This window comes from Lipotes vexillifer, unplaced genomic scaffold (genome assembly GCF_000442215.2).
Source record: "Lipotes vexillifer unplaced genomic scaffold, Lipotes_vexillifer_v1.1 scaffold70, whole genome shotgun sequence".
Classification (NCBI taxonomy): Eukaryota; Metazoa; Chordata; class Mammalia; order Artiodactyla; family Lipotidae; genus Lipotes; species Lipotes vexillifer.
Genome location: NW_006789896.1, coordinates 3,101,589 through 3,122,420, shown reverse-complemented (window position 1 = coordinate 3,122,420; position 20,832 = coordinate 3,101,589). Strand labels below are relative to the sequence as shown.

Below are 20,832 nucleotides of genomic sequence, written 5' to 3'. Positions count from 1 at the left end.
GGGAAAGCTGATCTTCTCTCTACAGAGTTTACCATAGGGGCAAAAAAAATAGATAAGCTCTCTCTGGCATAATACTATGTCTTCATGGCAGGAAGCCTTGGAGAAAATGAAGATGGGAGCAAATTTAATTCCCTTTCCCCTATCACTTTTTCCTTTGACCCACAGTGGGAACCTAATAATAACATATGATAAGAGGTTGTGTTCCTTTTAACAGGACACCCTTTTAAAAGAAGTAGGGGCAGGGAAGAGACTGGTAAACTGTTCAAAGGGGCAGGGAAGAGACTGGTAAACTGTGTTCATGAATTGCTTACTTGTTAAATTGCAGGTCACGGAGAATTTGAATTCTGACCCCTTACTTGGACTCTGCCAGTGTCCCCTCTGCCAGCTGGACTGTGGGAGTCGGGGGCAGCTGATTGCACATGTGTACCAGGTATGGCGTGCGGAGCCGCATGCTCCAGAACATGGGCACCAACAACTTGTGTAGCCTTTGCCTCCAACCCCGGAAAGAACTCTGGGTTGTTGCTTCCACCAAGACTCCACTCCAATCCTCGGAAAATTGTAGAGAATAAGTGGGATATGTTGAGTGAATATGTTCTGTGTTCCCAGGCAGACACACTGTGAAAATTAAGTATCATTTTTTTTCGAAATTACTTAAGGCATATTTTAAATAGTGAAATAGAAACTGGGCTTTGTTTTAAAGAAGAAAAAATGAGTTAACATAGGTGTTTCTGAAGTATTGGAGAAAGATAGTGTAAACCAGGGGATCAGAACTAGACAAACTTTTGTTTCCTTTTCTTTCCTGATCCAGTCGCAGAACATGTGCCTTATGCTCTGTATTGAACAGGCATCAGCACACACGGCAGCCTGAGTTTTACCATAAAAATAATTGGTTCATGAGGAGAAGCATTTCTTCAGAAGAATGATTTTAAAAGACTGAAGAAAAGGCAGTGCATTTAAATACCTTTTGGATATCAGTCTTTCCATCCAGCTTCTAGACTTGACCTTCAGTGCTCCTTTAAAATCCACTTGTGGGCTTCCCTGGTGGTGCAGTGGTTGAGAGTCTGCCTGCCGATGCAGGGGATGCGGGTTCGTGCCCCGGTCTGGGAAGATCCCACATGCCGCAGAGCGGCTGGGCCCGTGAGCCATGGCCGCTGAGCCTGCGTGTCCAGAGCCTGGGCTCCGCAACGGGAGAGGCCACAACAGTGAGAGGCCCGCGGACCGCAAAAAAAAAAAAAAAAAAAATGCACTTGTACCTACACAGCATATGGCAAGCAGGCCGTGAGAAATTATCCTGAGCAAGAATTCTTCTCAGGCTCTGGAGTCCCACTGTCCCCCAAGCCAGCCACATGTCCCAGTACGTAGTCAGAACTCAAACTAATGAAATCTGAGGGATGGTCTGGATGGCCTTGCCCTTCTGAAGGCCCTTTAACACAAGAGACTCCTACTTTTCCAGGTGCTAGATAGGGAGAATAGTTGCAAGTCCTTGTTCTAAGACTAAGGAAAGGGGACATTTCCCAGAAAGTAGTTCCTAAGTGGGTACAGATTGTCCTGGAGCTGGTGTGAGTTGACAGATTAAGGCTCTCTTTTACAGCACACTGCAGCAGTGGTGAGCGCCAAGAGCTACATGTGTCCTGTCTGTGGCCGGGCCCTTAGCTCCCCCGGGTCATTGGGTCGCCACCTCTTAATCCACTCGGAGGACCAGCGGTCTAACTGTGCTGTGTGTGGAGCCCGTTTTACTAGCCATGCCACGTTTAACAGGTTAGCCGGGCAACTGACCCTCTGTGCTGGGAACAAATTACTGGGTGTGGGTTCTGCTTTCCCAAGTCGAAGTGAAGGTTAGAGATGGGCAATGCAAAGGAAACTGACTCTTGACTCTTTGGAAATACGAGTTATGAGGCTAGTAAATATGTCCATTCCATTAGACATCCTCAAAGGGAAATGAATTCTCATTTATTTCCTCGATCAGAATATCTTCAACTAGAAAGAGATGTGGGGAAGACCAAGACCATTCATGAGAAAGAAGTTACAGGGTGCTGAGAGGACCCTAATGTGAGGACAGAGTCTCCACTGTGTCCCAGGAAGACTGGAACTGTGTAAATTGTGTCTGAGTCCCATTTGCTAGTGTACAACGCAGGGTCAGCTGGGGGGAGGTGGAGCCAGTGGTCTGGACCTACCCTGAAGGCAGCCTCCGCCTCAAGGAAGACTGCCCTGCACAGTTCCTACAAACACCATCAGTCCGGCTTGAATGGAACTGCACATTGTAAGGGCTCGTCTGATTTCTGGTGGCTTGCTGTGGTGGTTGGCTCAGCCCCTAACTCCAGGTGGGCTTTAAGACTTGGTAGACAACCTAGCCCAAAGAAGGGCAAGGGTAGAAAGGTAGAGGAGGTCTCCCAAGCTCTCATACTGACCCCTGGTGGTGAACTTGGAGCAACTGGGCTGGATACCTGAGCCTTGTTAGACCGTGGCATTAACCATCTAAACTTTTTGCTTTCCAGTGAGAAACTTCCTGAAGTCCTTAATATGGAATCCCTACCGCCAGCCCACAGTGAGGGCCCCTCCAGTGCTGAGGGGAAGGACATTGCCTTTAGTCCTCCAGTGTACCCTGCTGGAATTCTGCTTGTGTGCAACAACTGTGCTGCCTACCGGAAACTGCTAGAAGCCCAGACCCCCAGTGTACGCAAGTGGGCCCTGCGTCGACAGAACGAGCCTTTGGAAGTCCGGCTGCAGCGGCTGGAACGAGAGCGCACAGCCAAGAAGAGCCGGCGGGACAATGAGACCCCCGAGGAGCGGGAGGTAAGGCGCATGAGGGACCGAGAAGCCAAGCGCCTGCAGCGCATGCAGGAGACAGACGAGCAGCGGGCACGCCGGCTGCAGCGAGATCGGGAGGCCATGAGGCTGAAGCGGGCCAATGAAACCCCGGAGAAGCGGCAGGCCCGGCTCATCCGGGAGCGGGAGGCCAAGCGGCTCAAGAGGAGGCTGGAGAAAATGGACATGATGTTGCGAGCTCAGTTTGGCCAGGACCCTTCTGCCATGGCAGCCTTAGCAGCCGAAATGAACTTCTTCCAGCTACCTGTGAGTGGGGTGGAGTTGGACAGCCAGCTCCTGGGCAAGATGGCCTTTGAAGAGCAGAACAGCAGCTCTCTGCACTGAACCACACCCTCCTGCCTGCCTTCCCACTCAGCCGTCCCCAGGGTCCTGTCCTTGCTGCTGGAGGCAGGCCCAAGTTTGTTGCAGGTGGACCTGTGTACCCCTTGCATATGGGAGCAGGATGATGGGGTCAGGAGGGACCCAGCTCAAGGCAGCTCTGGATGAGGGAGCAGGCACTCCAGACACCTCGACTCCCCAGCCCACTGCTGCAGGGCATGCGCATAGGACGCTGGGGCCCTAGTGTGGCCCACACCCACCCCACGGAGTTGTGAGGGCTAATAAATTAATTTTATCTTTACTGGCCCTTTCCTGCTTTTCTCTCGATTTCATTCTAGCAAATCTAGAAGAGATGTGGATGGAAGTTTTCAGGCAGGGACGTCTAGCCATTGTCTTTTTCCAAGGGAGGGTGCTCCTCAACAAAGGCTCTCCCAGCAGAGATCCCTTATCTGGCCCTTCACAAGTTAATGACATTAAGGAAGAACCGATGCTGACTTTGTGAGGGTGCATGCCCACAACACTAATGAAGATCACCTGTGGTCCCAAGAGCTATTTCAACCCAGCTTCCTTTTCCAAACTCAGAAGCCTTTCCTCATAACTGGCATTTGCTAAAGAGGATGACGTATTTAGACCAGGTACCAGCTACTTTTCCCAGCAGAATTCAGTCTGCCAAACTTTTAAAAATTCTACCCTAGACAGCACTCAGTTGCATTCAGGAATACATTCATAGAAATAGCTGCAATATTAAGGTTCATAGTGCCGAGGAACTCATGTTTGAGAGAAGAGGTAAAAACCCATCTTTTTATTTATTCCTCAGAGCCAAGGTAGGATAATAAAACCCATTGAGGAAAATCCAGAATTAAGGTGCCATGAGAGCTCAAGTCAGTAGCGGTCAAGGCCAGAGCAAAATGACTACTCTGGCAGTTTGTATGGCTGCCAAACCATGAAGGAGACAAGAGCTGAGGTCATTTCTAAAAAGCTTCTGTGATGGTACACAACAAGCACAGAACTTTCCTTAGCCTGCACCAAAGGTTGTATACAGTTTCGATAATTACAGATCTTGAAGTCCAGAAGGAAGTGCCCTAGTTAAGTTGTAGCCAGAAAAATAACTATGCCAGGAATGTGGACCTCTTCCAGTATAGTAACAAGTAAACTTGGACTCCTCTCTGACCTCCACAGGTTCAAGGCTATTTAAGAGTGTTAACTGACCCCCCACCAAACCAGGGTTAATTCCCACCAGGCAGGCCGAAATGTTTGTCTTAAAAACACAAAAATATTAATAAGCTTATTACAAAATACTGGACATTTAAAAGAAAATATTTAATTGAGCCAAATGGCTTTTTCTCACAGAGCCCCACATGGAAGTCCTACTTGGGATGTTTCAAAATGGTTGAGCACTCATTACGTGTCAAAGATTGTTCTGAGCACTTTCGTGGATTATCTCATTTAATTTTTACAATGAACTGTGAGTTAACGCAAACTCAGGAATTAGGTGCCTGGATTTAACATTCTGTACTGCTAATTAATAGCTGTGTAACTTTGGGTAAGTTACTTAAACCTCTTGGTTTCCCCACCCACAAAATGAAAATAATAGTATTAGCAACAAGTGGTTATTAATATATAATGCACCTAGGCTATTTTGTGGCATGTAGCAAGTGCTCAATAAATGTACGAGTAACTATCATGTATCTGAGTGCTTCACCTCTTACTAGTGGCAAGCTAAGTTCTGGAGCTGACTTATTCCAGAAATTTCTGGCAGTATTCCTGAGAAAAGAATTGGAGAAAAGGTCAGCAGTGAGGTCATCTACAGGTCCTTGTGACTGATTGTGCTAGAACAGTATCTGAGTCTACAGGTAGATTTCTGGGTCCCTGAAACACAACAGAACACAGAGACCATGCTTCAGGACTAGCTCGTGCAATCTGCCCCCAGCCCACCACATGAAGATGGGCACCACTTGCTCTCTATTTCAAGCTCTGCCGCATAGGCCTTCTATCCCCCACCCCATGGCCACCATCTAAGGCTGGGATATGAAGAAGGCGCAAACACCAAAAGGAAAAGCTAGTAGTTTATATAGATAGATATATAGATATATAGATATTGATATATATTGTGTTTACATAGTCCACAAGTTAAATGCAGGTATCCATAAGAAGAGCATTAACAATAAAAATACAATCTGTGTGTAGCCAAGTACAGAGACTTAAAATGGTAAAACAGCAAAAAGGATCTCACAAAAGTACAAATATACAGTACAAATTGATTTATTTAAAACAGTTACAAAAAAGCACAACAAAATAGAGATTATCCTTAGAATTATTAATGCTTTGTTAAAGATCAGGTAGGATTAGAGGGTAAGAAATGGTATTGGGTGGGGGGAGCACCTGACTAGTTCTAAGGCTTTAGATACAATGCAGTTGATTACATATTAATTTAGCCATTACATACTGGGGATAGTAGTTGGGGGATCAGTAATTTATCTACAGGGAACTCCTACACAAATCAGATCCATCCATCAGACCTCCCCAGTGCTGTCCTTCTCTACTACTGAGGACCCTAAAGCCACCTGGATGACAACATTTCCATCCTTTCTCCACCCCATTCCCTATCCATATATTCTTCCCTCCCCTAAGGTGCTGTGCAAGCTGAGAGCAGTCTGCTCTCTGCAGCTGGAACATATACTGTTTTGGCTACAGGGATCCTGTGTGTGACTAGGAAGGTTGTAGGGGACAGCCTTATTTTTAATACTTCAAGTTTGCCACGAGTCTTCCCCGACACAAGCTTCTGAATGCGAGTGTCACGCAAATGAGGGATGAACCCTGCCTTCAGCAACATCAGCAATGCACTGACCACTCACAGCTCACAACTATGTGCACACTCCCTGTCTGGGGAGTGGGTGTAAAACCACTGTGTCATCAGCTTGCTCACACTCGCGCGCGCTCTCTCTCTCTCTCTGAAGAACCTCAGTCCCCATGACAGTCATAAAGACAGAAATAAATGCTTGAAAGTTTGACAATAGGTAAAGGCACATGGGCTGCCGCCACACACACTGTAGACAGGAACCCAGTTTGAGGCCATCTTCACTGCTGGGCATTTGCAGCAGAATGGCTTGGGGGATCACACAGACTTTGAATTTGCAGTCTACCAGGGGAGAATCTAGGCTTAACAGGAGAACGAATAAAGAAACCTTAGTGTGAAAAGTGCATTTATTACTACTGTCCCTGCTGGGGAGGCTCAGCAGGGTAAACCGCACCACCTCTCCTCCTTCCGCCCCAGGCACTGTGCATAGTCTGCAGGTAAGGAGAGAGTGCAGTCAACTCTAGCATCTCAAGGGCCAGTGTCATCCTAGGCCCAGACCAGGATTCTGGCCCAAAGATGGATCCTAGAGTTGAAAGAGCAACTGACAGCTGCAAGGACCCAGATGCTTATTTTATTATTGCATAATGTGGGAGGCCTTCCCTCTCCCAGGGATGCTGGAGGGTGAAGGCTTCCCGGCAAAGGGCTAACAGGTTCCTGGTCAACATCCAACCTAACATGGTTCAGCTCTTCAACTGTAGTGTACACTTTTTCCCATCTGGAAAGTATTGTAGCTTCAGTGTGGTTTAGTAAACGTAGCCCTAGGAGGCCAAGAAGTCTCCCTAAAACTTGGCCTCTGCCCTATTTGCTTTGCTTTTAAGACTGTGATTTAATCTCCCATGGCCAATTCAACCAATCTGGTTATCTTTACTCCAATGGACCCAAGCCCTTGCCCAGTGAACCCAAGTCCACCCTTTATCTCCAGTGTGATCACTCAACTCTTCAACATGCCTGCTTGTTGCAGGTTTAAATCATACCACCACCCTGTGCATCTTCTATGGCGCCCAGTGGTAAAAATAAAACTAAACCCCACCTGAGGGTCTATTTCAAACTTCAAACGCTCCAACCCCAGAATCCATTTAACTGGAGCCAGATGAACCTCCCTGGGATGCTGACACAGGCCCTAATCTGGTTCCCCATCATTTAATTTTTAAAACAGGACACAAGATAGCATAAAGGAAAGAAGTTAATACAAAGAAAACACCCACTTATAGGACCTGCTTGTCTCTCCCTCAAGAGAGTCAGATATTTGGAGCCAAAGGGCTCCCAACAAGCACTGAAGCCATATCCCTTTGGATTCACCAGCCCACCAGCAGCATTTCATACTATCCCTACTCAAGATGACTTTGTTATAAAGTAACCCTTGCACATGTAAGGATGGACAGGATGCCTGGATTTCACCTATATGGCCAAAGACACAGAAAGACAGAGAGCTATAAAGGGCAGCAAGCAGGACAGTGAAGAGACAGCAGCAGTGGCAAAGCAGCACAGACCAAAGCCCTTGGTGATATGACCAACTGGGACCAAGAGTGTAGAAGGGTCAGTCCAGATCTACTGGGGTCCCTCCCCCTTGGGTACAAGTGCTCAGCTCTGACCTCCCAGTCTCCCCTTCCCCCATGCCACTCCCCCTCCTCTGTGTACACTAATCTTGATAGGAATGATGATCCAAGACTTGGATGTATTACCGTCCTTCACCTGGTTCCCCTACTCCCAAACTGGTATAGGCATTTCTGTTTAATGCCACAGTTAGCCATCTTCCTTTCTACCCCTAAGCTCTGGGACTGTCCTACTAATGACATTGGCCTTCTTTAACTGCCCATTCCCCCAAAAGCTGACAGCTTCCCACCAAAATGCTGTCTCAAAACTGCTCTTAGGTCTCTTATAATAACACTTATGAAATCTTTAAAAGGAAGAATGGACACACCATAGGTTACTCTCATTCCTCATGCCTGGAAGAAAAGACTGAAACAGAGGGAAAAGGTAAGGGGAATGCCTCAGCTCTGACCAAGATTTAGAGCAGAGCTTCTTCCCCTGGGAGACTATACTTTACAAAAGACACCTCTGCAGCTCAACAAAGTATTAATATATTACATATGCATGGCACAGTATTATAGGAAGTGCCGGTGCTGCTTCACCAGCAAGAGACAGAAGAGGAACAGCAGCAGAAAGTTCAGGGCCCAGCTCGCCAAGGTGCACAAGATTTTCTCTTTCCAGGATTAAGGGGAAGTTACCAGGCTGGGCAGTGAGGGTTTCTTGTATTTAAACTACTTGGCCTGTACCTGGTTAGATATAGGTTTGTTCCTGTAAGGAGGAAGCTCGGTTGGTACCCTTGGTGGGTATTTCTTTAGTGTCCACTGTGTGCCTGTCGCTATATTCAGTTGATGAGCCTTCCTAATGAGGAAGGATGTTTCTGAGAAACCCGTGCATGAGAAACTAGGAATGAGTTGCTCATGGAACAGCCAGAAACAAGGCCTTCTCCGAGGGCCGTCCTCTGAGAGGATTCCTCGAGACTCAGCCCCACAGGCCCCCAACTGTGGGAAACAAGCCAGAGAAAGCAGCATTCAGAGAGATAAGGGGACAGAGAAGGGAAAAGACATGATCCTAAATGTGTACAAGGTTGAGTGTTCACCAGACACGGTTGGTATTTGGTTCTGAGGTGAACTGGAGACTTACATACTTGTGGTCAGGTCAGCAGCTTCCTCTGGACGGGCCTCCAAAAGCTGACTGACCAGGTAACCGCTCTCAAGGAATGAAACAGTGGAGTGTAGGGCTTGCAGCGAACAAGCTAGTCTCAGTCACTTTGTTCCCCCAGGAGAACAACCTTTAGCACCTGAACACTAAGAAGGACTCCATTCTCAGAACTTCCCCTCCCCCTAGGAGGTAGGTAAGATTATTTATCCCCATTTGGCAGCTGGGGAGGAAGTGAAAGAGCCAGAGGTCACAAGACTTGCCTAAAGTCTCTGACAGAGCAGAGTTCAGACCTCAGAGGTTTGGGACTCCTGACAACAGGCTAGGCCTTGGCCAGTATATCTTGAAAGGAAATGCCAGGGTCATACCCCAGGAGAAGCCTCATAAGAGAGCTGAGTGGACAATACCCTGAGTTGTTCAAGAGTCTAAAGACCCCCCAAAAAACAAACAAAAAACCCACCCACCCACCTGAAAGCTGATGGGGGAAGCCTAATTCTCAACACCCACTGGAATCCCACAGTCCGAGGTGATGGTGAAAGTCGTGAAAAGTGGGCTTAAGACACAGGGGGCAAATGCAACTAAGATTGAAAATACTCTTTGCAGAGGAATACTCCACCATGAAATGGAATCTAGGAGACTTTTCAGGTATTGAAACATTATCAAGACTATTCCAGGGAATTCCCTGGCGGTCCAGTGCTTAGGACTCTGCGCTTTCACTGCTAAGGGCCCAGGTTCAGTCCCTGGTCGGGGAACTAAGATCCCACATGCCACATGGTGTGGCCAAAATTTTAAAAAAAAGAGTATCCCAAAACCTTAGAGCTGTCTATGGGAGGAGACAGCCTGGAGAAGCCTGAATGCTGGGAGAAGAAGTGGAGTAAGATGGGAGAGACTCTGTAAAAACGCAAGGATGGGCACTGCCCAGCCAGCTGTACTGGTCCCAACCCGGGGCATAGTTCCATTCGTTTCTCCACCAACCGGTTCAGCTGCAGAAGAGGAGAGGACATGATTCTGAGTTTTTAAAAATAGAGAATAGAACTGAAAGGGAAACCAGAGAGACCCCTACACACCAAAAACTAGAGGTCTTGGTCAGAGTGGACAAAACCAGTTTTGCAGAAGGGGAAAGGCAGTGCAGCTACAAATAGGCCCAGGTCAAGACACCATGCAGACAGGTTAGGTCAGCGGAAGGGTGGGGGCAGTGCAGGCACTTAGGCACAACATAGACAGACAGAGGACTAGGTGTAGGGGCCTAGGGAAAAGGGTCCACTGGTTCTTTCAAAAGTCACCATTACCAACTAGAGATTCAGTACAATTTCAAAGTGGGTCTGGCATGCTGAGCAGGAGGAGCCTTGTTAGGTCAGCTACCTTTCCAGAAGCCCTGCCTACAGCCCGGTCAGTCTGGCCATCGGGTCTTTCTCCCAAAGTCCCGTGACTGGGTCCCCGCCAAGGCAGTACTTCACTCTGAACCCTGGAGCGGCTTCTCTCTCCTAATGCTAGAAGCCTTGTGGGAGGAATGATGGGGAGAGATGGGAAAGGGCTGAAGCAGAGGATCAAGCAGAGTCCCCTGCACACCCAGCCTTAGACATCTGTAACAAAACTACCCTTTAAAGTGCACAGCTCTCAAAAGAAGAGTTCTGGGTGGGAACCCTCTTATTTCCAAGCATGGGGCCTCCTGCCCTCTCATCACAAAAAAGAAAGGAAAAAAAAAAAAACTTCAGATAGCTGAACTGCTACTATAAGCTGTGGATCATCATTTTTGGCTCTTTCTTTGCTCCCTCCCTTTGCACCTGCTCCCAAAGCCTGACTCTCTCCTTGCAGGAGCTAGGGATGAGGAGGAAAGAACAGGGAGGCCCTGATATTTGGAATGTTTCTTATCCTGCGTGCACCCCCTTCCTTCCTTGGCCCGGGCCTGCTGCTCCCCATCACAGCACCCTCTGGGGCTGTTCTGAAAAGACGCCATGGGGTAATGGGCAACAGACCATGCCTTGGGAGGCTGCCTTCACGCCTTCTCTTCCCCACTAACCTCACTGCCAAGAGAGCCATCCCCTGCTCGGCATGTGCAAATCCTCTGCTTGCTCACGGTGAGGCCCAGCTCTGGGGTAGCATCCCAGTCCGGGTCTGGGAGAGGTTCATTTTCCTGCATTGGAACGCCCTTCAATGGACAGCTTTACCTCCTGTGGAATGAAAGAGGGACGGAGCAGCGCAGCCCGTGCCTCCTCCCCTTGCATGCTGTATCTTTGGAAGCTCGGGGCTGGCCAGCAGGCCTGAGCACCAGGCTCTGGCTGCAAGGGCTCTACCATTCGGGAGCCCTCGCCTAACGGCTGGCTTTTCCCATCACTGTCACATTGCTCTCGGGGTCCCAAGACTGTCCTCTCAGGCCTTTCTCGGGGAGGAGCCAGCTGGCCTGGGGGAGCACAGCTGGACTGAGAAACTGAGTGACTGTTCAAGCTCTGTAAACTGATAGAGATGCAGACATCTCCCACCTGTAGCCGATGGCAGGGCAGAGAGAAGAGCTGTGCAGTCCGCCCAGGGCTGCAGGAGGACCAACCCTGGCCATATACAAAGAAGGGGTGCTCGGGGGGCACCTCGATGCTCACTTTGCTCTGCTGCTCCCCCACCACGAAATGCAGCATGACAAATCCAGGCCACTGGCTCTCCTGAATGTCCACGACTGTGCTAGAGTCAATCTTCAGCCCCCCGCTCACTTCGGCACTGCGCACAAAATCCTGGGTCTGGAGGTCCTCCACCCGCTTCAGCTCCCCTGTAGCCAGCTGGATGATGGCGCCTTTCATGAAATGGGAGGGCAAGTGGGAAGAGGTAAAGGGGGGTGGCGTTGACTCCTTGTCTGGGAAGGCGGCTCTGGCCTGCATGTCCAAACTTGACGCCACCAGGATCTCCGAGCCCATGGGTAGCAGGCCTGGGTCAGTTCCAGTGGGCACCAGGTTGCCATTGGCTACAACCATTGCTTTGGGTAAAGGTCTATGTTTCAGGGGCTCCTGATGGGATTGAGGGTAGAACCCTCGGGCCTGATTTTTCTCGGCCATCTCTGCTGCGTTCCTGGCTGACCCTCGCCCCTCACCCTGATGGTCGGGGTTATGATGGGACAGGTTGAGGGGGCTGGGCTCACCCTTCCTCTGAGCTGCCACCACACGATAGTCCTGAGAAGCTAAAGCACCAACCACCCGCTGGACCTCGAGGTCGGTGTCTGGGGTCCCTCGGTGTGCTGGCACTGCCACCTCTACCCGCGCAGTCTGAGAACCTGAAAACAACTGTCCATCCACCACACATTCTACCACTGGCACCAGTCCCTGGCCCTCACCCTTGCTGTTGGGGGAGTCGAGGGCTTCGCTTTCCCGTCTCACTAAATTTCGCTCTCGTTGTCTCTGTCCATTGGCAGCGGCTGCTTCCAGAGCAGACTGGCCCTCCTGAGGGGTAAGAACTGGGCTGGCACCTGCTGGAGGGGTGTCATGCATGGTGTACCCAGCAGGTAGCCTGGACATCTGATAATAAATGGGCATCCGGCCTGGAGCGAGGTCCAGTGGCTGAGTACTCGAGTGATGTGGCAACTGCCCAGGTGGGGAGGTGGCAGAGGGGGCTTTGTTGAATGAACGGGCCGGGGATGAAGCCTGGGGGGGAGGAGTGGCTCCTTCTGTCAGGAGTGAGGCATATGGCACAAAGTGTGGAAGGTGAGAGGTGGTGAGGTTGGCAGAAGGAGAAAGGAGGGGACTCGGTAGGAAATTAGGTGGCACAGCATAGGGAAGGCTATAAGGAGACCCGATAAACTGCAGAGAGGTGGACGGGAGCTGAGCATAGTGGATTGGGGGATAGTGGATTCCTGGATGTTGAATCAGTGAAGACGCTACATTAAATGTGGGGGGCAAGGGGCTCATGTTCACCACAGACGGGAGGCCAGTTGGGGAGAAGGTGGCAGGTGGCACAGCCACCTTATACAGCATGCCATACTGGTCCACTGTCAGACCAGTGATGGCCTCAGCTCCATCACCCCCCAGGCTGACTCTGGCTCCTGCCTGGCTCTGCCCGGCCACCACCACTCCTCGGGACCATTCAGAGGCATCACTGGAGGGTGTGTGGTTAGTTGAGCAGCTGGTAGTTCTCCCCATATCCTCGCTGGTCACGGGGAGGTCTCGTTTCTTTGGTGGAAGGCCTTCCTGACTCCTCTCATGAACAGGTTTCATATTGCTTTGTGGTGTTCCTGGAGCCTGGAAGGGGTCGGCTTGCTCCTTGGGGCATCAGAAGGGGCTTCTTTGTGGCTCCCCTGCACCCCTCTCTGCTGCTGGCTGGGGCGCCCACATCTGCTAGGGAACAAATCAGAGGCAAAGAAAAGTAACCTAGGGGTAAACCAAGTCAAAGGAAAGAGCAGGAACTGTGTCCACGGAGGAAGATGTACAAAGGGGACTGCTGGAAAAAAAGAGGAATGAGAAAGGAGCAGACAAAGATGCTACCCTTCTCACTCATCCAGCCTAGGACACGAAAGAAACAATCACGGAAACCACAAAGAGCTACAAGGACAAGCATTCAACAATGCATAAATAACCTGTGGGCTCCACAACCCCAGGGAAACCAACAGCTTCATGATTACCTGTTCCTCTGATGGGGAACTTGACTATTCTAAGCCTTTTCCCTTAAGGGGGATTTGAACACGTGGTCTTTGCTGCTGGCTCCTTTTCCTAACTTTCTCCTTTTGCCACCAAACACTACCGTGCTATCTTCTTTCCTGAACATATGATCTCATCCTTGCTTCCTTTCCCCAGCCTAATTTGGGTTATTATCTCACCTATCCCCATCCCCCCCACCCCAGGCCTGCCTAAACTCTCATCCTCCTTTGCCTCATATCACCACTACCCCAAGGACCCAGGGGTCAGTCAATACGTCCTGAGGTCTGCACGTCTTGTTTTTTTTTTAAAACGTGGTTCCCTAAACATGTTATGAAAGTATCTTCTTCACCCCATGAAATACTACATTCAAACTTGGGCCCTACGGGGAGGGTGATTGTACTGGTGTTTTCTACAGTTTATTTATTTCTCCTCTCCAAAGGGCAACAAAACTCTTCTGACCTCACACAGACTTTGTGTTCCCTAGTTTGGCAAGACTTCTTTTCTTCCCATTGACCACCTTCAATTTGCCTTCTTCATGCATTCCCTTTCTTTTATCTTTTGCCAATGGCTCCTTTTCCATTGTAGGTCTGCTCTAGGCACCACTTCTTAAAATTCTGGTTCTATTCCTCCAAACATGCCTGTTTATTGCTATCTCAGGTCTATATGATTCATAAAAAAGTTCTCTCTCCCCTTTCTCTATCATCTTTCACACATGCTTTTGTCCATTTTCATAAAGTATCTTTCTGGTCTGAACATTTCAACACATATGAAATTTTTCACCTATTTCTTCCTATCAGGCTTCAGTTCTTCGGATCTGAAATGAGATTTCTATGATATTACACTCTGTTCTGTTTTTCCACTGCTGAATTCCAGATGTTTTTCCACAACAAGGTATCCAAAGCGCCTGTATTACCTGAGCTTCCAGTGGTGCTTCTGAGCAGCTGTAATAAGAAGCAGTGTCCTCCCCACTGGCTTGGGAGCCTAGGAGACAGAAATAGGAATAGAGTAAGCAGGAACCTAGCCTCTGATCCTCCCCAGGATCATCAAGAAAGGTAATTCCAAAACCACAAAGACATTAAAGTCCAGGAGTCCCTGCCTCCTACTCTTCTCCAGAGGTAACAACACATTAAATTCTAATTTGTAGGACAACATCTCTGGAAAAAAATTTCCATGTGTCAAACTTCATTGTTTTCCTTAACATCATATTCTTCGTTCTCTACCTGTACCTATTCCCCAAAGGTTAAATTTACTTCCAATCCCAATTTCACGTAAATGTACAAATAAAAGTGGAAGACTCAACATTGTCCCCATGTGAACAAAGGGAAGCAGGAAAAATCAGCCTCACGGATTTCACTTTTATTCAGGGCTGATGAAAACACAGATGTGGAGGTTATTTAAATGAGATAAGAGGCACTAGAGGAAAAAGAACAATTATTTATGTTTCTGGGGCAGAAAAAGAGGTCAAGGGGGAGTCACTCAAAGGGAAGCCTTATTAGCAGATTTCCAGGGTAAAAAAACAGGATCCTCTGTGTGTGTGTGTGTGTGTGTGTGTGTGTGTGTAAAATTTTCTAAGTGACAACTTTGTACCACGTGCTGAATCAGGTGTGACAGTAACTGAAAACATTCCCTTTGTCCTCATGTAGCCTACCAGTGGGAAACAAAACTCATGCTAAACTGTCAATATCTGAATCTACACATGCCAGAAACGTTAAGCACTGAAGAACAGAGCCTTAATCTCTAAAAACAGAGAAAGTACTACTGACCAGTACTCAGAGAAACTACTACCCACTGTGCTGTCCAAGTCCTAAAGAACACTGCACTCCTCAAACCAAACTGAAGACACTTCCCTCTTAAGATCAGCAAGGTGCAGATGTACAAAAAGAAAAAAGTGACAAGATAGGAAAACAAAGTGGAAAGACAAATTCTTGGTTCCATAAACACAAATTTACACAGTGGGCACAAGTCTTGCATCCCTTCTTTGCCAGCAGTTCCAGTGACTGAAAAGCAGTTAGATTTCTCTCTCATTCCCAACAGAAAATGGGGTCACAACTTCAATTTCAGAATGACACTTGCTTATCACAACTAAAGCATTAAAGAAAACCTGCCTCTAGGTCACAGAGGGGTTAGCCAAACACAGGCTAATAAAAGGACTGAAACAGGCAAAAGGTCTGCAGGAATAACAAAGAGCCAAGCCTGTGCACTAAGTTCCCACAACGCAAAACACATTTCGGAATCTGAAACTTCGGCCTCTGAAGAGGCTCAATGAGGATTTCTCCAGGGGAAGACGCAGCTTGTGACCCCAACCGAGCTAACGGGAAAGGAGGACCATTCCGGAGAGCTGCCAGCGCTGGCAGCACAGCCCGGAATCAAGAGGGTGAACCCAGCCTCGGACTCGAATTCGCTGAGGGCGAGAGGTGCGCCCGCCAGAAAGACAGGAGCTTAGAAGAGACAGAGGTTATGGCTTCCCTTGATCCCGCAATCCCTGCCCCAAAAGGGGTAGGGACCGAAATTGGAAACTCTGCATTTAGAGAGTGGGGGGCCGACCTTTCAAGCAGAGGGGTAAGGGCGAGGCCCCGCAGGCGCTGCTTCCTTGTTTGGGGGCTCCTTCCCGCCCCGAGGACTCGGACACCCCGGCCCGCCAGGACACAGTCGCGGGAGAGCAGGAACCTGAGGCCTCTCTCTGGGCCGGGCCGGTGAGAAGCGATCGGGGGTCTAGGCGCGGCCTCTTTCGCTCCCTCGGTCCGCGGGGCAACGGGCTCTGGGGGCCACTTCCTCCAGAGCTCCAAGCCCAGGCCTGCTTGGCCCCAGTGAGGCCGACTCGGCGTCCTCCACTCCCGGCGACACTCACCGGCCCATCTCACGGCGCTCCCCGGGCTCCTCCCGCTGGTCCCGGAGCCGCCGCAACGGCGGCCGCCGCCATCCCCGGCCCCGGAGCCGCCCCACACCCAACGCCCTCCCAGACGGGCGCCCGGAGATGGCGTCAAGCGCGTACCGCCCCCGGCGCGGGTAGATTGCGTCACGGCCCCGGGCAGGAGAGCGACGCCGAGGAGTACCCGGGAGAGGACTGTGCAGGCTGTCCGACCGTCGCCCCCAGCGCCCCCCTCTGGTGGGAAAACCAACTCCTCTCCCTGGGGCCGGGTCACGTAAATAGGACTGGGCCCGGCCCCCTCACCCTGACCCCGCAAGGACCCTGATATCTGTCTACTCCAGTAAATTCTGGGGGTTCCCAAACACAGCCCTGAGGCGTGGCCATCATTTCCTGGACTTCGGGACCTGACTTTGTGAAGACTTCTTTTGGGAACCTCGGAGAGCTCTGAGGCGACCCCGGCCCAGGAGGGTAATGAGATCCCCCTAGAGACCAAGGATGGAGATGGAGCTCTTTAAGAGTTGAGAAATGGCTCTGAGGGGGATGAGAATGGGCCGGAACCAGGATCTAGGGGAAAGTGAAGCTAGTGTCTTGAAAGTCTGTGAGGAATGAGAGGATGGGGATTCGTACAGTGGGAAGCAGCTTAGTTTAGAGGGAAGAGGGCTTGACTACTTGATGAACTATGAGGTCACCATTCATTGCCAATAAAGTAGCTGACTTTATAGTAATATGAACATCTGATTAACTTAAGTGAAAAAAGGGAATTCCCTGGTGGTCCAGTGGTTAGGATCCGGCGCTTTCACTGCTGGTCCCAGGTTCAATCCCTGATCAGGGAACTAAAATTCCACATCCCTGCAAGCCCCACAGCTCAGCCAAAATAGAAGAAAAAAAAGAAAGAAAAAAAAAACTAAGTGAAAAAAAATGAACACCAATTGAATTTATGCTTTGATTACAATTATGTAAAAAAGTTCTGCATACAGACAAAAACTGAACTGAGAAAAAAGTAACTTTAACTATTGGAGAGATTGGATTCTGAGCAGATTTTTCCCTTTTCAGTTTCTGCAAACTTTGTTCAATAAATAATCATTGATTTTTGTTTGATTTTGAAAGTACTACTGGCTGGGCTCTAGCTATCCAGCCTTTGGAAAATCGTTTTACTACTTTATACTTGGGTTTCCACTTCTGTGAAATGAGGAACTTGAACTGAATGAAGGGGTGGGGGTGAAATGGAGATAGGACAGCTCTCAAAACATTTTAAGCGAAAAAATAAGCACATATATACAGTGTGAGATCACATATTTGTTGTTAAAAGACATGTAATATTACAGTTGCATATATTTATGTATTTGTACAGAAAAGGAGTGGAAGGATATGTAACAACTAGCTAACATTTGTTATCTCGGGAGAGGAAAGTGGAATTGGGTGGTGGCCAAGAGGAACAAAAGGGACTTATGTTACTGTTTGGATTTTTTAAGGAGACTATTACCTTAGAAATACTAAAATGAGTAAGTTAAAATACAAATAAAGTATATGATCTCTAAGATTCTTTCTAGAGAATGCTTAGACCTCAACTTTGATATTTTCTCACTTGGGTGGGAACAGAGAATTATCAAAATTATTGAACACTACACAGACACACACACCTTGCACCAGTGGGTAAAATATAGTGACACTACTGATTTGTAGCCATCTAAATCAACAGAGAACTTTGCTTTGTGAATATTAATATTATTCATAACAGTTGTCTTCTCAGTTTGGCCAAGAAGGAAGTCCTGTGGTTGCTCAGTGGCCCCATTTTAGTACTAACTGGCAGAATGGTTTCTAGTTCATTGCTTAGCTCACTAAACTGGCATTAAAACTGCCAAGATAGAGACCATCCAGGTGTACTCAAGGATAACCAATTTCTCCCAGATCAAGATACACCCTCAGAGAGCTGGTTTTCAGGCAAAGTTGAAAGAGCAGACACTGGTAGATGCAAACAAAAAGTTTTTTGGCTACCAGACATTACCATAATCACTTGGTGCAAAAGTGTGTCTAATTTTTTTAAAAAAGGTTGTTCTGATTGGTGATGCACTGGTGATTTCTTGGTTTGGTGTTGCAGTCCCAAAAGGGTGGGTCATATCTTCTGTATCCTCTTCTAGAACTCTTTACTCCAAGCCATCTGCATTTCTTTGGTTGTACATATTGATGGTAGGAAGCCCCATAGTGACAGTTTGACAGGAATGTTAGTGACAAGTAAACTAATACAGTTTTAAATTTAAGATACTTAAATAACCCAAAGTTACCTCACTTCTCTAGAAATCTGTATTATTCTCTGGAATGTGGACAATTCCCTATTAAAGTTTTTTAAGTCAACCTAGGGTTTAAAAAACGGTAATTGGCTCAATAAATAGTCGTTGAATGAAATTTCACAAAGATATCCCCAAATGGGAGACTTCCCTTGCTAATTCTTTTGCTCTCATTTCCTCATTTCTATTCTCATCTATTTTGCCTATTGGCTGTTTTCAGTCTCATCTGAAAATCCTTCATTTTCTTTCACAGCTTTTTTTTCTTAAATTTCCACAGAATTTTAAGAACTGATGAAGTGAAAACAGATTTTTTAAAGGTATTTGGGACATTTGGGGACTGAAAAATTAAACTTTAGTCTGCTTTGTCCACCTCTTCCATTTCCCTGGATTCCTATTAAATTTCTTTGATGTGTGTAGGTTGAATTTGTATGATGGGAGAGCTTGAGCTACTCTGCTGGACAGAAAATAACAAGGACAAAACCCTGCCATGCTAGTTACTCTGCCTAAAAGCAAGCAGGAATTTTAAACCAGCTCTATGTTTGCTTAGTTCCTAGTTGGTGATTTTTCTAGACGTGTAGTACAGGCAGGGTAAGCTCAGACAACTATCCCAACTTTTTCTGACATTAAGGGATCAAACCAGAGAGAAGTGCTGTTAACTTGGGAAACCATGTGTGTCATAAGAGGAGTAGGTGGCTTTTTTCATACTGTCATGTCTTCCTGCTTGTATGCTTTAGCATGCCAAGGTGTCGTTTTAGGAAAGGAACTTTTGTTTTTATATTATTATTTTTTTTAATTGTATTATTATTTATTTATTTTTGTCTGCGTTGGGTCTTTGCTGCTGTGTGTGGGCTTTCTCTAGCTGCAGTGAGCGGGGGCTACTCTTCATTGCGGTGCGCGGGCTTCTCATTGTGGTGGCTTCTCTTGTTGCAGAGCACGGGCTCTAGGCGCCAGGGCTTCAGGAGTTGTGGCGCATGGGCTTAGTTGCTCCGCAGCATGTGGGATCTTCCTGGACCAGGGCTCGAACCCGTGTCCCCTGCACTGGCAGGTGGATTCTTAACCACTGTGCCACCAGGGAAGCCCCTGGAACTTTTATCTTTAGATCCAATGGCAGAAACAACAACTAATCTCAAGCATACATTGAAATTATAGAAATCCTTAGCAGATTTAGCTTTCCCTAGAAACTTGTTGGTTCCTGGTATTAAACTATTTTTCAAAAGTTTTCTAGATGGCCAAATGTAGGAATGTGCAATTTTCAAGCTTCTGTTTTATCTACTTCTCTGTTCTCATTTGCACATGCTTTTAACGTTATGCAACCTCTCCAGATTCCAATGGGGATTTCCCTTTCAAATTCATAAATATTTTATTTAGAAGGAGGTTTTATAATTTCTCCGTAAGTGACTATTATGTTCGTTGGGGAGGGGAATCTCCCTCTGTTGTCTACTTCCTCAGACACTTGCCAAAGACTTTCATTTTTGTCAGAAACTTCCTGCAGAACTATCAAAAGTTGCAGTAAAAAAACTGACAATTGGAATAAACGGAAAGAGATCTAACCCTTATTTGAATCACAAGAGTTGTATCTGGGGAACTGGTCCACAGAGAAACAAGTGCATTAAGGCCAGTACTAAGCAGCCAGGAATTCCTTACACGGGATTTGTTGAATAAATAACGTGGATGTGGAAAAATTAGAGCCTCTGGTAACTCTCTTTGGCTGGGGAACTTCTTAGCAAGGTGATTTGCGAGCTGCTGTGCCTTGTGGTGAAATCATTTCGGCTCTTCTTTCAAAGCTGATCCCCTTTGCGTCAACTTGCAACTGGTTGTCAATTGCTTAAAATTCCTGGGAAAAAAAGATAAATGAGAAAGTTCTCCAGGCAGCACAGCAAGCTGCCTCTCAGATTCCTGTGCAATCCTCTGTGCCACCACCTCCCAGCCCCATGACATATCTCCTAAGACCTTACTTAGCAACTCTGGAATTTAAAGGAGTGTTTCTGAATTGTGGGAATGACTATTACAGTGATCAAATCATTTAAAAGTTTCCAAACACAGTTCTGTATCTTGACATTCTGTATCTTGACAGTTCTGTGTCAATACCAATATCTTGGTTTTGCAAGATATTACCACGAGGGAAAACTGGGTTAAGAGTACCCTGGGTTGTTCTGTATTACTTTCTACAAACTGCATGTGAATCTACAATTATCTCAAAATAAAAGGTTTAATTTAAAAAGAGGTTTCTAGGGAATTCCCTGGCGGTCCAATGGTTAGGACTCCATGCTTCCACAGCAGGGGGCACAGGTTCTATCCCTGCTCAGGGAACTAAGATCCCGAGTGCTGCCTGGTGTGGACAAAAAAAAAAAAAAAAGAAAGAAAAGAAAAAGAAAAAGT

The 20,832-nt window shown here is 47.6% G+C and overlaps 2 protein-coding genes across 3 annotated transcripts in view; one reads left to right on the top strand and one right to left on the bottom strand.

The window, feature by feature from the left end:
- Positions 1 to 3,150, top strand: part of ZNF821 (zinc finger protein 821) — a 13,460-nt gene extending 10,310 nt beyond the window's left edge. For both annotated transcript variants that reach the window (XM_007462982.1, XM_007462981.1), the window contains 3 exons: positions 326 to 430; positions 1,592 to 1,758; positions 2,496 to 3,150. In XM_007462982.1, coding sequence (XP_007463044.1) covers positions 326 to 430; positions 1,592 to 1,758; positions 2,496 to 3,150 — 927 coding nt within the window. The remainder of the gene's footprint in view (positions 1 to 325; positions 431 to 1,591; positions 1,759 to 2,495) is intronic.
- A 5,178-nt stretch (positions 3,151 to 8,328) lies between these two features.
- ATXN1L (ataxin 1 like) lies at positions 8,329 to 16,275 on the bottom strand. The gene is made up of 3 exons (XM_007462980.1): positions 16,148 to 16,275; positions 14,213 to 14,280; positions 8,329 to 12,996 (listed from the first exon to the last, which is right to left on the bottom strand). The coding sequence occupies exon 3, from the start codon at positions 12,877 to 12,879 to the stop codon at positions 10,813 to 10,815; it is 2,067 nt and encodes a 688-aa protein (XP_007463042.1). The 5' UTR covers positions 12,880 to 12,996; positions 14,213 to 14,280; positions 16,148 to 16,275; the 3' UTR covers positions 8,329 to 10,812.
- Between the last annotated feature and the right edge of the window lie 4,557 nt (positions 16,276 to 20,832).

Coding starts and splice junctions, on each gene's coding strand:
- ATXN1L (XM_007462980.1), bottom strand. CDS start 12,879: ATGAAACCTGTTCATGAGAGGAGTCAGGAAGGCCTTCCACCAAAGAAA.